Genomic DNA, 16,107 nt, shown 5'->3' with positions numbered 1-16,107 from the left:
TCCTAGAGGCCCATCTCTAGGACAGGGGTGCCTCTGGTTGGTATGGGTGTTCCATGTAAAGCATTCACAGATATAGGGCCACTGTCACCTGCCAGAGAAGGAGGTCAAACCAGAATCAGCAGGGTCCAGAGGACAGAGTCCTCCCCAGAGAGTAGAGAACCCTGGTCCTGAGAAGGTGCCTGAGAGGGCGTCTTCACCCCTCAGCCTCCAGAGCCAGACAGAGCTGGCTTCCCCTTCTAATACAGGCTGAGCATCCCTCATCCGAAAATCTGAAATCTGAAATGCTCCAAAATCCAAAACTTTTTTTTTTTTTTTTGAGACAGGGTCTCGCTCTGTTGCCTAGGCTGGAGTGCAATGGCATGATCTTGGCTCACTGCAGTCTCCGCCTCCCAGGTTCAAACAATTCTCCCACCTCAGCCTCCTGAGTAGCTGGGATTACAGGCACACCACCATGCCCAGCTAATTTTTGTATTTTTAGTAGAGACGGGGTTTTATCATGTTGGCCAAGCTGGTCCCGAACTGCTGACCTCAGGTGATCCACCCTCCTCGGCCTCCCAAAGTGCTGGGATTACAGGCGTGAGCCACCACGCCTGGCCCCGGATCCAAAACTTTTAAAGTGCTGACATGACACCACAAGGGGAAAATTCCACACCTGACTTCATGTGACAGGTTGTAGTCAAAACACAGGTGCACAGCACGCAGTTTATTCAGCATCGCCAAAAAGCCTCCTTCAGCTGCGATGCACTCTCTTTTCTGGGCATGCCCAGATCCTGCGGCTCAAGCATGCCCACAAAGGGTAGCAAAATGGCACATGTGCAGGCCGGATGCTCCAACAACAGGTTCCCCATAATGGCTCATGTGGGGCTAAGACCTGCGTGCATTACTCACCTAGTTTTTGCTCATTCTCTGTGTGGTAAAGATGTGGCTTAAAACGACAGCCATAGGGTAATGCAAATATTCCAAAATGAAAAAACAAAACAAAATAAAAAATCTGAAATCTGAAATGCTTCTGGCTCAAAGCATTTCAGATAAGGGAGACCCAGCCTGTATCACACATCTCCAGGACCGTCAGGAATAAGACGTTCCTCTAAGTGAAGCATGAACGTTTTCCGCAGCCTTCCTTCCTGCAAGTTCTCCTCTGGACTGTTAGCCAAGGTCACTGAGACTGTGCTCCCCTACCCTGCCCCCCAGCTCTGTTACTCGGTACAGGTCCCCACCCCAGCCCTGAGCACATCACATGGTAATTACTCATGTGCCTCCCTCCCCCACAGCCTGTGAACTCAGCCTGAGTCACTGCTAGCATGGTGTAGGGGCTCAGCTGCTGTTTGCTGAATGACTGAATAATTCACAAGGGCCAGACTTGCTCTTGGAAGTTAAGGGGTACCTTTCCTGCTCCTCTGCAGATCCATGCCATGCCTCACCTGGGGGACCCAAACCGCACAGGTCCCCTGGAGAAGGCCTCACGGTGCTGTGAGCAGAGACAGGATGGTTGCTTGGGTGACATGTTCCTATGAACGCAGCTGGTGTCAGGCATGCTATTTCCAACTGCTGACTCATCCGCTGGCTCACACTTTCTCCAGTCACTGGGCCACACAGGGGATCGGTGTCTTCACTCTATTTCAGAGCAGCTTACCAGAAAGCCTCTTGCTACCCATCTTGGCAGGGTTTTTTAGACCATTCAGACTCAAGGTTCAAAATAGGCATTTGCCAGGCCCATTCACAGATCTGAGATGGCCAAGTCACTGAATGTCAAGGTTGGATAGACTCAGGTCACCTTCTCCTGCCACCTCTGCAGTGCCCTGCACTCCCCGCCTCTCCACTGTTTCATCGGGTGGCTGTGCTTTCCTCTGCAGTGCTGAGTCTACACGGAGCCATCCCTGCTGTTATCACCTCATCCCCCTGGACCAAAAGCCCAGATGTGCCAGATCGCTGGCCGGGTCAGAGATGCAGACTGGATGGAAGCAGTTTAACATAGAGATTAAGAGCTCAGGTTCAGAGCCAGGCAGACTTGAGTTCAAGTCCTAGCTCCCACACTCAGCACCCATGCAACCTTGAGAAAGTTACTCAACCACCCTGAGCCTGGGTTTCCTCATCTCTAAAACAGGGATAATGAGAATACCACTTCTAGAATGGCTGGGAGGACTAAACAGGTTAATACCCATAAAGTTATTATTGCAGTGCTTGGTACAGCGTTCAATGTTAATTATTCAATAATAATTGCTAAGATACACTCAAATCAATGTATGTTAGCAATTATTATTTTTGTCACTGCAGTATGCCTCATCGGCACAGCACTTTCCTCAGACAGCCGTAAGGTGACTCGTCTCCATAAAAGTCACTCCTACAGAAATCAGAAGAAGTCTATTTCATTTTCAAGAGCAAATCCAGGTCTAGGAATTTTTCTTTTTCTTTTTTTTTTTTTCTTTTGAGACAGAGTCTCGCTCTGTCGCCCAGTCTGGAGTGCAGTGGCACAATCTCGGCTCACTGCAACCTCCGCCTCCTGGGTTCAAGCGATTCTCATGCCTCAGCCTCCCGAGTAGCTGGGACCACAGGCATGCAGCACCATCCCCGGCTAATAGTTTGTATTTTTAGTAGAGACGGGGTTTCGCTATGTCAGCCAGCCTGGTCTCGAACTCCTGACCTCAAGTGATCCACCCACCTCGGCCCACCAAAGTGCTGGGATTACAGGCGTGAGCCACCGCGCCTGGCCTGGAAATCTTCTTTAGCTTCGTTTGGTATGGTCAGTAGGTCAGCCAGCCAGGCTCCTCATTAGCACAGATCTCTGAACTCCAAGTTAAAAGAAATATATTGAGTCTCAAGCCAGCGTTTCTGCATCACTTATTCAGGATGGTGATCTTGGTGGGATGAGGGTTTCTCTTTGGTTTGGTCTACAGGTCTCTGTGTCCCTGTGTCCTGAAGTTTGATGATAACTCAACAGAACTTGCTACCCTCATCGAATTCAACAAGAAGTTTCAGGTAAGCCGGGAAGGGGTTCTAAGACTTCCCAGAACTGCTGTGTGATTCGATTGCTCTGTCTAGAGAACAAGTCAGTGCTTAGGTAATTTTGACCCTGTGTGGGGGATGACCACTGACTAGTTTGCTGATTTTAAAACACCCTGAGACACAGCAGGGGCTGCTCTCTGGTTTGTATGAATTGCACCACAGAACCAAGTCCCTGAACATGAGCCACTGAATCTCAGTTCCTGGTCGTTAAATGAAATGAACGTTTCCACTTGTCCGTGGGCAAACATGGATCATGGAAAGAAGTTTCAGAGTGGATCTATCCAGACCCAAACCTCGACTCTGCTCGCTGGTTGTGGAATGTTAGACACATGGGCAATGAAACTTCTCTGAACTTCCAGCTCCTGGGTGGGAAACGGAGGCTGAAAGTCCTCCCTCCCTTGAGGCTCTCCAGGGTTCAGTGACATAGGGTGCATTCCCTCTGCCCTCCACTCCTATAGAATGGATGTTCTTGGGGGAGCACAAGGAGAAAGAAAGTCAGGAGATGATCTCCATCTTGTGAGTTGTTCATTTTAGTCGTTTCTCTACCACATCTTTGACCATAACAGCTGACTCCCCTAACAATCGAGTTTCTCCCCAGCAAAAAGTTTCTCCCCAACAAGCTTGAAGAGGACAATGGTAGGCCTTTCTTCTAGACTAGGCTGCAAACAGCTACCAGAGTGGATCCATCCTTCCAGGAGTCCATGGACTCCTTGGGGGCAGTACCACTTCCCTGCCGCCAATTTTGGGGGCAGCTAGACCTGCCAGGTATGTCAGGGCTCAGGGAAATGAACCTGTATTTATTATCCTTTGTGACTACTACCTAGCGCTCGGGATGACTCCCTAGCTGGACTTCCTTTATTTTATGTATTTATTTATTTTTATTTATTTATCTATTTATTATGAGACAGGGTCTCACTTTGTCATCCAGGCTGGAGTGCAGTGGCACAATCTTGGCTCACTGCAGCCTTGACCTCCAAGCCTCAAGTGATCCTCCTGCCTCAGTCCCCCAAGTAGCTGGGACTACAGGTGTGTGCCACCACACCCGGCTACTTTTTGTATTTTTTAGTAGAGATTGGGTTTCACTATGTTGCCCAGGCTGGTCTTGGACTCCTGCACACAAGCAATCCACCCGCCTCAGCCTTCCAAAGTGCTGGGATTGCAGGCATGAGCCACCGCGCCAAGCCACACTTCGTTCTGCTGTGAGCAGGCACCTGTGACTCTGGGGAGGAAGTCCCTGGCCCACATCAGAAGAGGGGCGGCAGCTGAGGTTATGGCCGTGAGAGCAACCCTGTTTCAATTGGGGTTACTGGGTGCACGCAACTAAAGTTCATGCAGTTTCTGGCTAAATTAAGCAGATTTAATATTTACACAATCTCTGACAGAGCTAGAGAGCTAGGGTCAGGAGCTAAGCCATCAGGAATCATGGAATCATGGAATTCTAGGGGCCAAGCCATAAGAATCAAAATCAATGCTGGGTGCAGTGACTCACACCTATAATCCCAGCACTTTGGGAGACCAAGGCGGGAGGATCACTTGAGTTTAGGAGTTCAAGACCAGCCTGGCCAACATAGTGAAACCCTGCAAAAAATACCAAAATTAGCCGGACATGGTGGCACACGCCTGTAGCCTCAGCTACTCAGGAGGCTGAGGTGGGAGGATCACTTGAGCCCAGGAGGCAGAGGTTGCAGTGAGCCGAGATTGCACCATTGCACTCCAGCCTGGGTGACACAGTGAGACTGTCTCAAAAAAAAAAAAAAAAATCAAAATCAGGCCACAGACCTGGCTCAGGGAAGACATCACAGACTCCACTGTCACTGCTGCTTCTAGGAACTGGTTGCAGCTGCCACCTTCAGCAGAATGGATGTTTTGCCATCCCTGACACAGGCAATGATTGCTGAAGCCTCAGTCACATACCCACGCCCTGGCTGCAAGAGCGGTTAGGAAAGCAGGCATTCTCTCATCTTTTTTAGTCTCCACAGTGGGAGGCAGGCTGCTGTCTATGCAGTGGGGTCTCCAAACTTGGAAGTGGGTTCAGATGCTGAGCAGCTGAAAAGCAGGAGAAAGATTGATCAACATCGCCCTCCCAGCCTCTGCAGACAGGCCAGATGTTCCCAGGGCTGATCCTGGTCGTCACTGAGGCCCTGATCTAGTGTTTTGGAGATGCCCATGTGTCAGCCGTGTGTGGCCATCACGCCCTGTCTCAGAATCATCTCACACCCTACTTCCCACAGAAGCTACGGCTCTCATCACTCTCCCTGGAGATGATCATTTCTATTAATAACCACAGTCACTCACTTACCACTTGCCATGTGCCAGGGACTCTACACACTATTTCTTTCCACTGCCAAAAGGTGTATGGTTCCACTGTGAGCCCATCTGGCTATCCCCCGAGTAACTAGTAGCATTGGAAGGGACTTAAGAGATGGCCCAGGACTCAGCCAACATCCTCCATTTACTAAAAGGGAAGCAGCACGCTGGAAGTCACCCTGCTAGTTCGCAGCACCTCACTTCCTTCCCCTCTTCTGAGAGACGACCTTCTCTCCTTTCCTCATGCCTTACTCAAGGCTGACACTGGCTTGGGAGGTCAGACATGAGACATTCCTGGCCTGGGAATTGACCCTGGGAAAAGACAGTGTGTGGTATCTTCTGAAGTGACCCCATTCACATTCCCAGGTATGTAAGCCTGACTTCCCTCTCCAGGCAGTAACCCCGAGGTGGCAGAAACCCTGGTGAGCAGTGGAATGGCTGAGTCAGCCTAGAGTGGGAGCCGGAACTGGGGTAACAGATTTTCCTAGCAGTGACCCCAAGCAAAAGCTGTGAGGGTTACACAGATCTGAGAGCCTCAAAGAAGTGCGCACACACCATGCACAGGCAATATAAATATACATTAAATTTTGATTCACCTTTGATTTTTCTGAACAAATGCAGGACAGAAATAAATTGTTAGGATTATTCAAAATGTCATTTAACCAAAAACCACCCCTCACGTCTTTAATCAGAATAGCTTTAAAAGAAGTCAAGCTGGCCGGGCGCGGTGGCTCGCGCCTGTAATCCCAGCACTTTGGGAGGCCGAGGCGGGTGGATCACGAGGTCAGGAGTTCGAGACCAGCCTGGCCAACATAGTGAAACCCCGTCTCTGCTAAAAATACAAAAAATTAGCCAGGCGTGGTGGCAGGCGCCTGTAATCCCAGCTACTCCAGAGGCTGAGGCAGGGGAATCGCTTGAACCTGGGAGGCGGAGGTTGCAGTGAGCCAAGATCGCGCCATTGCACTCCAGCCTGGGTGACAGAGTGAGACTCTGTCTCAAAAAAAAAAAAAAGGGTCAAGCTGATAGACTTTTCTTACCTTTCCCTTTTCACAGACTAGCTCAAATATATGCAATTGCAGCAGAGTTTGGGGCCAGGGGTTGAGATAAAGGCTGATCTAAAATGTAAATGATCTAAAATATAAAATCTCAGTTGAGATTTTGCACCAGGTTGATTTCACTCAACAGTCAGATTCTGTTTAATTCTGTGTTGGAGAAAGAGATTGATCAAGGACTGAGCAGATGCAGAGAGGACCACCTGACATCTGTCCCCTTTTCCTCCTGCAGGAGAAGACCCACCAACTGATTGAGAGTGGGCGATATGACACAAGGGAAGATTTTACAGTGGTTGTGCAGCCGTTCTTTGAAAACGTGGACATGCCAAAGACCTCGGTAAAGAAAGCAAGCATCGTAGATAAATAGAATCCACAGATAGTGTGTGGCTGTTTCTGAGTGTCACTTATATGATCCAGTGTTTCTATAACTGCCTCTCTTTTTCTGCCTGGTGACCAGGAAGGATTGCCTGACAACTCTTTCTTCGCTCCTGACTGTTTCCACTTCAGCAGCAAGTCTCACTCCCGAGCAGCCAGTGCCCTCTGGAACAATATGGTAAGTGGCTGCGGTAGGAAAATGCATCCTCCCTCTGGTAAGAAAAAGACTTCACAAAGCCTTTGGAGGACCTCGGAGGCCCATCGTGCAGGCCGTGTGATTCTATGCACGGCAATGATAAACAAACCCCATCTCCTTCATCCCTCCCTGCCTCCCGCACCCCTGACCTGCGTCCTGAGCTTTCCATTCTGGCCACCTCTTCCTCACTCCCCATCTCCCTGCTTCTTTGTTTAGCTGGAGGCTGTTGGCCAGAAAACGACTCGTCATAAGTTTGAAAACAAGATCAATATCACATGTCCGAACCAGGTAGAGTGGAAAGCACGTCCTTCCAGGTTCCGGCTGCATTAGGCTTCTTGGCTCATTTCATCCTAGGCCCTCACCCTCACCCCAGCTCTGCCTGCCCATCCACCCCATTTTATACTCCAGGGTTAACTGCCCCAAATGCCCCATCTGGTTGTACTGAGAGGGACGGCCACCCCCAGTGACCCAGAGGCCTGGGAGTGCTTGGTCCCTGCGTGGCTGGGAGCCCTCACACATGTCTGAGGTGGAGACAACTCTTTGGGGCAGGCAAGATGAGCATGGCAGCCACATCTACCTGTCATTCTGAAAGCTGAGGGCAGCAGAGAACTTCAAGGGCAGATGGGGCGGAAGGATCCCTTGTCTTCATATAGCCCCTGCCTCCATGACAATATGGGTAGAGCGAGGAATCGAGACCTAGAAGGATCTCTAGTTGGGTGGTGGGGAGTAAATTGGAAGCTGGAGCTAGGGAAAGAAAAGCAGAAGAAGCCCCCATTTTTACTCACAAGTTCTCAGAAAGATTCTTGGAGCTCTGCAGCAGCTGCTTCGTCCCCAAGAATCCCTCTGTATACCCAGAGGGCTCCTAGGCTGACACTGGAAACCATTGTGCTGGGTTTACGTGAGGCAGGACCAAAATCATCTGACTTTTATTGCCTGGGCAGGAAGAGGCCCTGGTCACTGCAGGGTGGGGTAGGCATGGAGTGGTAAAGGAGCCTGGGGAGCGGAGACAAGGGCTTTTTCCAGCAGAAAGAGGTGCATGGTTGGAAGAGGGGAGGGTGGAGAAAGAGAGGCAGCACAGCCATCTTCAGCCAGCTGCGCGGGAGGTGGAAGGAAGACAGGCGCGTTCCCGTGAAGCATGAATTGATGCTCATTCTTTGTGCTGGGTTCAGGTTGCAGAGACGGCCCCCTGCATCTTGGGAGGGAGTCAGCCTGGTAGAGGCTGGGCTTGGGACACAGGGCAGGCAGGCCGCAGCTGTTTGTGCCAGGCCGACATTTACTGAGTGCTGACAAGCAGAGAAGTGAGCAGAATTTGCTGCCATTGCTCACCCCACTCTCCTCACAGGTCCAGCCATTTCTGAGGACCTACAAGAACAGCGTGCAGGTACCTGCCTCTTGCCTCCTCTTGACTCACCAGGCAGTGCAGTGGGCAACCCCTGGGCTGGGACAGGCCCAACAGGACAGGGTGGGAAAGCGGGCAAGAGTTCTAGATGGGCATAAAGACCACCCACCTGACCTTCAGATGGGGTAGTGGGCAGAGTAAATGCCGTGGATAACAGCTGGAAGGCATCCAGCCAACCCAATCACAGCTTCACTGAGACATAAGTGAAGAGAAATCCCCTTCCTTGTAGAGCTGGTGCAGAAGCAGGGGCAGGTGTGGAGTGGGGTCATTTGTTGCTGCCCTGATTCTTGCATTGGACGGTGGAGGGGTCTGAACTCGATGAGTGGACCTCGGCCTGTGGCCGCTACGCAAAATCACCTAGGGAGCCTTCTTCAAAGGCCCTTTTGAGGCCCCTCCCTAGGAGTAGGACCCAGGAATCTGTATTTTTCAAAGTTCTTGGGGTACATCTGATAGCCAGTTTTTCTGGTCACTTTCAACCCTGAGATTCTGGGATTTGTTCTATGCCCTTAGGGTCATGGGACCTGGCTGCCATGCAGGGACAGAGCCCCTTCTGCCTTGCACCCTACCTCAGGTAAGCCCCCTATGGCACAGCAGGACCCAGGGCCCCTCCACAGGGGCTGCTATGCCGGTGAGTCCTCTGACCTGACTTTCACACTCACTAAATGGCACAGTGACGGCCAGTGCTTGCTGTCTGCCTGGGTGGTCACCTGGGATGAGTCCTTGTTTCGCACCACTCTGGCTGGTGGTGACACCATGCCCAGCAGGCACCAAGGCACCTGGGACCAGGAGCCGTCTCCTGCCTACCTGCGCCTCTTAGAGCACAAGCAGAGGAGCCCTGTGAGCACACCCTTGGTGGCTCAGCCCAGTGGTGGGCCCCAGTCCCAAGAGGAAGCTGGCTCTGTGGCCCTAGGCTCTGCAATCACTGCCGCCTACAGTAGGGCCTGGAAGTTTCCCTGGGCTGTTCAGAAGAGATGTGGGGGCAAGGAAAGGCCCAACATGACTATTCTCAGACTCTTGGTGGAAATTCAGAACCCACCTTTAAACGGGCTGCACGTCAGGTCCTGCACCTCGTCTTAATGTGGTTTGATGCCCGTCTAGTTGTGCACTCAGGCCATGGCTGGCATCTCCCATGACCACTGGCACTAAAATGGGCTCCTACTCTGCCCTGCCCTCCCTCCCACCTTTCCCTTCTTCCTTCCCTCCATCTCTCCTTCTCCCTTTCCCCACTTTTCTTCTTCTCCCTCCTTCTCCCTCTCTGCACCTCTCTTTCCCTGTAGGTCCAGGATTAGTTGTGTCTTACAGGAAAACTGTCCTCATATAACTTTGCCTCCTTGGCACTGTGCACACCCAGCCCTGCATGACCCATTGCTCATGCAGATTGTGTTTTGGATCTTGCTTGAAGCCAGAGGCACTAGAGTGTGACTGTGGCTTCCCTCCTGCAGCCCTAAGTGTGTCCACTTGTCTTTCCAGTGCATGCCCTGAGACCTGCAGACATCCAAGTTGTGGCTGCTCTGGGGGATTCTCTGACCGTAAGGACTCTTGGGCCCCAGGTGGTTTGGGGATAACTAGGCCAGCTCCAGATCCCAGTCCTCTTAACTTAAGGGTCTGCATGCCTGTCCTCTGCCTTATCTTGCCCCTCTACCTGGCTCTGTCAATCCAAGAGCATGCCAGTTATTTGATTTGTGGCCGCTTTCTCAAACAGATATGCAGAGGAAATCTTTTTTGGGAGTGAACTGAATTGTTTCTGCAGGCAGAGATTTTGAACACCCAATAACACTTTTTTAATATATGTAAAAATATGTCATTCTGACTCAAAATTCTCCTAAACCTCCCTGTGTGAGTGCTCTTTTTCCTTTGGATTATGCTTTATAATCAGCTGAGACCCTTGCATCTGTTTCTTCTTTGCATCTGCACGGAAAGCAGCAGGACTCCTTAGTTGTGGATGAAGCTCTGCTCCTAACTTCCAAGAAATGGGGCTATTTTACTATCCCAGATCATCACTTTCCAGGAGCATGTGCAAGGCCTTGAGAATACCTTACAGAATGCCCCAGAGGGAAAGAGGAGAAATGTGAGACTTAGGAGAGATCTGTCCACTGCAGTCGCTTAAGCCAATGAGCTCTCTCTTCATGCTCATAAAGAACGTAGGGGCATAACAGTGGGAATGACATTATTAACACTCTCTGACGTTTGTAAAGCACTTGAGAGTTTTCAAAGTGGTTTTTACAACTGTAATCCAATTTGATCCCCAAAACACTCCCTGTGAGATGAGCAGGGCATGTCCTCAGCTCAGCGAGGAGGCAGCTAAGAGTTGGGGAAGGCACACAGCTGGAGAGGAGGATGGCAGACTTAGAGCCAGGGGCTCCTGGTCCCATGTCTGCTCCTGCCACCACGAGTGCATTGGGAACCCCCTCTTTGGAAGCCCTGTGCATTCACAGCCTCCCTGTTCTCTGACTTGCTAATTTTCCTATGGACTCTGGTATATTTTCAAAGGCTGGCAATGGAATTGGCTCCAAACCAGACGACCTCCCCGATGTCACCACACAGTATCGGGGACTGTCATACAGGTAATGTTAACCTTTGACCTCTCCCAGGGATCCCCCCACAACAGAGATTAGGTGTGGCTTTGTCTCCTGTAAATATGTAAATCCCAGAGGTCGAAGACTTGGTCTGGAAGGGGCTTTCAGAAAGAAAAAGCTATATATTTCTGCAAAATGTGAACATTTGGTGAGTGGAGAGGATATTTTACTGTTGATAATCTTTTTTTTTTTTTGATTGTGCAGAGAAAGTAAACCAGGGGTCTTATCAGACTCCTGGGTCAGCAAATCCAACAGGAAATGCACCAGAAAAGCACCAAATCCCTGAATCTTCACCTCCCCGCTTGCATGTATACGTGTACACGTGGTGTTCCTACGTCTCTGTTTACTGTCTTTATGTGTTTATTCATGTTGTCTTGTAGTCACACAGCTGCCTTTACATATATGTACACATCTGCACAGAAAACCTCTGAAATCCATCGCACACTTCGAGAGGGCATAACCAAGACACAATCACAATCAGCCATGTCTTGAAAGATTAGCAATTCGACAAGAGGAAAGGGTGAGAAAGGGCATCCCGAACATGGAAGTGGAGAAGCTCAGGGTGTGTCAGGCGAGCGGTTGCGTGTAGATATTCTCAAGTTTCTTTCTCTCCTAATAAAGTTCTCATTCCTGTAGGCTTCAAAGTAAGTGGCGAGTAGCTCAGAATTTACCTGGGAAAACAACTAGAACGAAGCTGGCCACAAGGGGGCAGCGTGCTAATGAGTGGCAGAGCCAGGACAGCACCTTTGCTGCCACCTCCCTTTTCTTCTAAGTCAGTTTGCTTCCTGGGGAAGTGACAGGGAGCAGGGAGGGGGTGATCAAGACTGTGACGGTTCTCTGGCCAGACCTGAGCAGAGTCCCAGAGAGGATGGGTTTCCAGGGTGAGAGGGAGGCGCCATCACTCAGCCTGTACCACCCACAACGAGGACCTAGGGTGTCCTTAGCATGAGGACATCAACCTCTCAAGAACAGAGGTCAGTGCCTTCCTGCGCCAAGGTCCCTGCGTTTCCACAAGTCCTTGGTCAGGTACCTGGTCCTAACAGGCTGCCATGGAACAAATCAGAGCCTCACTGACTCACCATTCTGCTCCTAATGAGGCTACAAGAAAAAAAACCAGAGGAGAGAAAGCAGAGCTTATTACAATCAGGAAAGAGCATGAGGTTCTGGCAGCTGCACTTGGTCTCAGCTAAAGAAGGCAATGACCTCATACGATAGCATGGGAAACAAAAATCAAGTAGACAAACCACATTGCAGGTGATAGATACGCGACGTGCACCTGGTGGGGCAGCCTGGGGAAGTGAGGTGATGTGCCCAACTTTAAAACAGATCGACCAGCTGGGCTCCTGGGATTCAGATATGAACCAGCAGTCCTCTACTAAAAGTTTCTTTCTGCAGCGATGGGAAAATTCAGCCATTGCTCTGTTTCTTCCAACAAGTGACGTCCATTACAGCCTAATGTCTCAATCTTTTAGTTCTAGCTCTAAGGCCTCGGGTTCAATGGCTGCTGTCCCTTTAAACCCTTCATTTGTCCTAAATGTTTCAAATAGCTGCCCCCAAATGCACGTGTGTTAAAGATGGAAGCTCTAGGTCGGGGTCTGAGAGACAGCTTGACACTTGGTAGAATACATAGACTACTGTGTCTCAAAGTGTGTTCCATGGAACATTAACTCCAGACCTGTTCCTGGAGAAGAGAAAATCCTTTGTATCTGAGGGGGAAACATTACTATAACCTTCCTTTGGGGAATTCATGTGTGTATTAGCATATTAAAGGCTCTCATAAGGCCTGCAATGCAGAAATCTATTTAAGTTTTATCTGTTTAACCCAATGTTTCCCTTAATTCCAGAACATTTTCTTTGTTCATAACACCTGTTAACACCTCCTGAAAGTGTTCACCTAGTAGACTTATCTGAGAAAAGCAATTTTTGAGCCGTTAAAGCTTCTAGATTGGAAAAACTAGGCAATTAATGATACTAGATCAATTCAGAATGCAATTTGAGCCTCTTCCCCCTAGGAAACAAAGTGAAAAGAGTGGATCTCATGGAATTAGGGGAGAAGTAGACCCAGAATTCATGGGGGGTGGGTGGCTGTGAACAGGACCTGCAGAAGAGGCTTGGCTGTGAATATTTCCAAGGCCCCTTGACCTGTGAGATTCTGTAGTGAACGGTTCCAGCTTTGGCCAGCTTAACAATGTGCCGGGCCCCAAGGTCTTGAGAGCATTGCCTTTTCTTCCATTGAAATAAGTTTGCTTGTTTGGGACCATTCAAAGGATCAAAATAAAATTTACTTACCAAAAAAATTGCCTTTGTTTTATTAACTAGGGGTTCAATCTCACATGACTGAAACTCCTTCAACAAATGTTATTGAGCATCTACTCTATTTTTCTGTACACTTTAGGTGACAACAGATGACCAGAGCCCAGCCATTGAGCTCTGTAACATAAATTGAGTGTAACATAAATGATATCCATCTGAAGGGTCTAAGGTGGACTAGCTGTTTGATATGGGTCTACTTCCTTTCATGTTTCATAGTTCTGATCAAAATGAGAGTTTGAATATTTTTGCGCTTTTGTGTTTATTTGTCATAATCCTTTTCTTCTGGAAGTTTTCACTTTAAAATGGAAGTCAGGGAGAGATTTTCATAGCCCGTTGGTCTTGATTAGCCACCATACTTGTTTTAAAATGAAGATACCTTTAAACAAGAAATTACAGTAGGAAGTACTTGATGCGTTTGTGTTTGTGTGTCTATGTTTATATCTTTATTGAAGGAGAAGAGGCAGAATTAGAACACAAGTGATTGGCAGAGGTATATAAATTTATACTTCTTTTCAAATGTAAAATATTCTGATTGGGTCCAGAAAAAGAAGGGTTAGAAAGCAACAGCTTCATGCAGAGCTGGAAAAGAATCAGACGCTTAAACAAACGCCCATCCATGAGCAAGTTAGGCTCAGACATCTAATGGAAGGGTGGGGAGCAAGAACTGAGTGAAGGAGAAGGGTAAGATTTACGGCATCTGCCTTCTCTCTACCACCTGAATTGCTTGCAGAGCCTCTGACTTAAGTCCTTGACCACTCTGGCATGCAATAGTCTACTTCATTCCAAGCATTCCTTGAATGAAGAACAACTATGACTCATGGCCTGTCCCTTAGAAGTCTTTGCTGGTGGGCTGGAAGCTAAGGCCATGTTCTTAAAATCCATTGGCCTGGGCCAGGCGCGGTGGCTCACGCCTGTAATCCCAGCACTTTGGGAGGCTGAGGCGGGCGAATCATGAGGTCAGGAGATCGAGACCATCCTGGCTAACACGGTGGAACCCCCTCTCTACTAAAAAACAGAAAAAATTAGCTGGGCATGGTGGCGGGCACCTGTAGTCCCAGCTACTCGGGAGGCTGAGGCAGGAGAATGGCGTGAACCCGGGAGGCGGAGCTTGCATTGAGTGGAGATCACACCACTGCACTCCAGCCTGGGCGACAGAGCAAGACTCCGTCTCAAAAAAAAAAAAAAAAAAAAAAAAAAAATTCCATTGGCCTGGAATATAACATGCTGGGATTCGAAAAAGAGACACAGAAGAAAAAGAACAGTAAATACCATATATATGAATATCAGATTTTGGTAAAATAGAAATAGTACTTGTCTTCTGTGTGTCCTACTCAATTTATTAATAAATGCATAAAAGGAAACAAAATAGGGTGTACCTTGAAGTTAGATTAAATGAAAATTAGATGGGGCATTGAAAGGTAGTGAGCAGCCACCCTTCTGAACCTTCTATTGGAATTTACCTGACTGCTGAGCAGAGAAGAGCTTATCTATTTTCCAAAGGCTTCCAGCTCAAATTGGGTTTCAATGACTTTTAACAAGTTAATTAACCTCTGTGCACCTCATTTTCTTACTCTGTAAAATGGACATAGTCACATCTACATCACTGGCTTGTTGGGAGATGTGAAATCACAGAATCTAGTGCATGTCTGGGCACATAGTATATACTCAGCTAAGCATTCTCCCTCCTGATTTGGTAAAGAAACAGCTCTCTCATCTTCAAATCCTGGATTCGGTAGGGAACCAATATGTTAGGGGATTCAAAATTTTCTCAGAATTCCTCAAACTCAGAGATGGGTCTGGCCCATCTCAAAGGTGCCAATGGGCACTAAGAAGGGTGGGGGCTGCTCTTGTGTCAAGTTCCTAGATTGATTCAACCAATATGTCTCTCCCTCTCATTCACTGGCTTGCTCACTCCCTACAGTGCAGGAGGGGACGGCTCCCTGGAGAATGTGACCACCTTACCTAGTAAGTAACCATCAGGGGCTTGAATCTGTCTACTGTTCCACCCATCTGGCCCCTTGGCTTCCCGAAAGTGCTTCCCAGGTAAGCAGCAAATGACAACTGCCTTATGGCCCAGCATTTAAGTAGGAGACAGGAGGCTATGAAAAAGCAGCCGAGGCAGGTAAAATAAACACCAGATTTAGAGCCTGAAGATCTGAGTTCAATCCCTGGTGCTTCAATCCCTGGTGCTGGGTTCAATCTCTGATGTGCTTGTCAGGTGACCTAGGGCAAGTTACCCGCTATTTTTAGCCTCAGGCTTTTCCAACAGGCCCAGGAGGTGCTGAGACAAATTAGGTAGTGACCCTTCAATGCACTGTGAATTGTGTTAATACAATTTAATACAAGAGTGAGAGGCTCTTGCCACCCTGGCCCACCTAGTCATCAGGTCATTTCAACTTAGGGTGGCCCCAGCTTATGTCCAGGACACACACTGCCTCCCTGCCTCTCCCCAGGAAGCATGAGGATGATAACACAGCCCACTTTGGGGACCTAGGTCCCACGGTACCAGAGAAGCTATTCCGGCTTTCTGTTCTGAGCCGTCTGCATCCCATTCACCTTCTCTTCCAGATATCCTTCGGGAGTTTAACAGAAACCTCACAGGCTACGCCGTGGGCACGGGTGATGCCAATGACACGAATGCATTCCTCAATCAAGCTGTTCCCAGAGCAAAGGCTGAGTATGGCATTTGGGGAGGGAGGGAGCCTGCAGAGTAGGGAGTGGAATGTGGATAGTACCCTTTAAGATCATGGGGCTGGCCTCTATGTGCAAAGGGGCACTTAGCCGCTTGTGAGGCTCAGGCTGCCCTCTTCCCTGCTGCCCCTGTGACGAAGGTTGTAATAGGCCAGAGAGGCTGTGGCCTTGGAGAGATGCGATGCCCCTACAGGT

The 16,107-nt window shown here is 49.1% G+C and overlaps 1 protein-coding gene across 1 annotated transcript in view; it reads left to right on the top strand.

Moving 5' to 3' along the window:
• Positions 1-16,107, top strand: part of PLB1 (phospholipase B1) — a 173,614-nt gene that overhangs the window by 113,191 nt on the left and 44,316 nt on the right. The window contains exons 28-37 of the mRNA XM_515372.8: positions 2,895-2,976; positions 6,595-6,699; positions 6,820-6,915; positions 7,150-7,221; positions 8,276-8,314; positions 8,843-8,903; positions 9,803-9,861; positions 10,823-10,896; positions 15,143-15,186; positions 15,790-15,898. Coding sequence (XP_515372.5) covers positions 2,895-2,976; positions 6,595-6,699; positions 6,820-6,915; positions 7,150-7,221; positions 8,276-8,314; positions 8,843-8,903; positions 9,803-9,861; positions 10,823-10,896; positions 15,143-15,186; positions 15,790-15,898 — 741 coding nt within the window. The remainder of the gene's footprint in view (positions 1-2,894; positions 2,977-6,594; positions 6,700-6,819; positions 6,916-7,149; positions 7,222-8,275; positions 8,315-8,842; positions 8,904-9,802; positions 9,862-10,822; positions 10,897-15,142; positions 15,187-15,789; positions 15,899-16,107) is intronic.

Source organism: Pan troglodytes, chromosome 12 (assembly GCF_028858775.2).
Source record: "Pan troglodytes isolate AG18354 chromosome 12, NHGRI_mPanTro3-v2.0_pri, whole genome shotgun sequence".
In the NCBI taxonomy this organism is placed as follows: domain Eukaryota; kingdom Metazoa; phylum Chordata; class Mammalia; order Primates; family Hominidae; genus Pan; species Pan troglodytes.
This window is presented reverse-complemented; position numbering and strand designations above follow the sequence as displayed.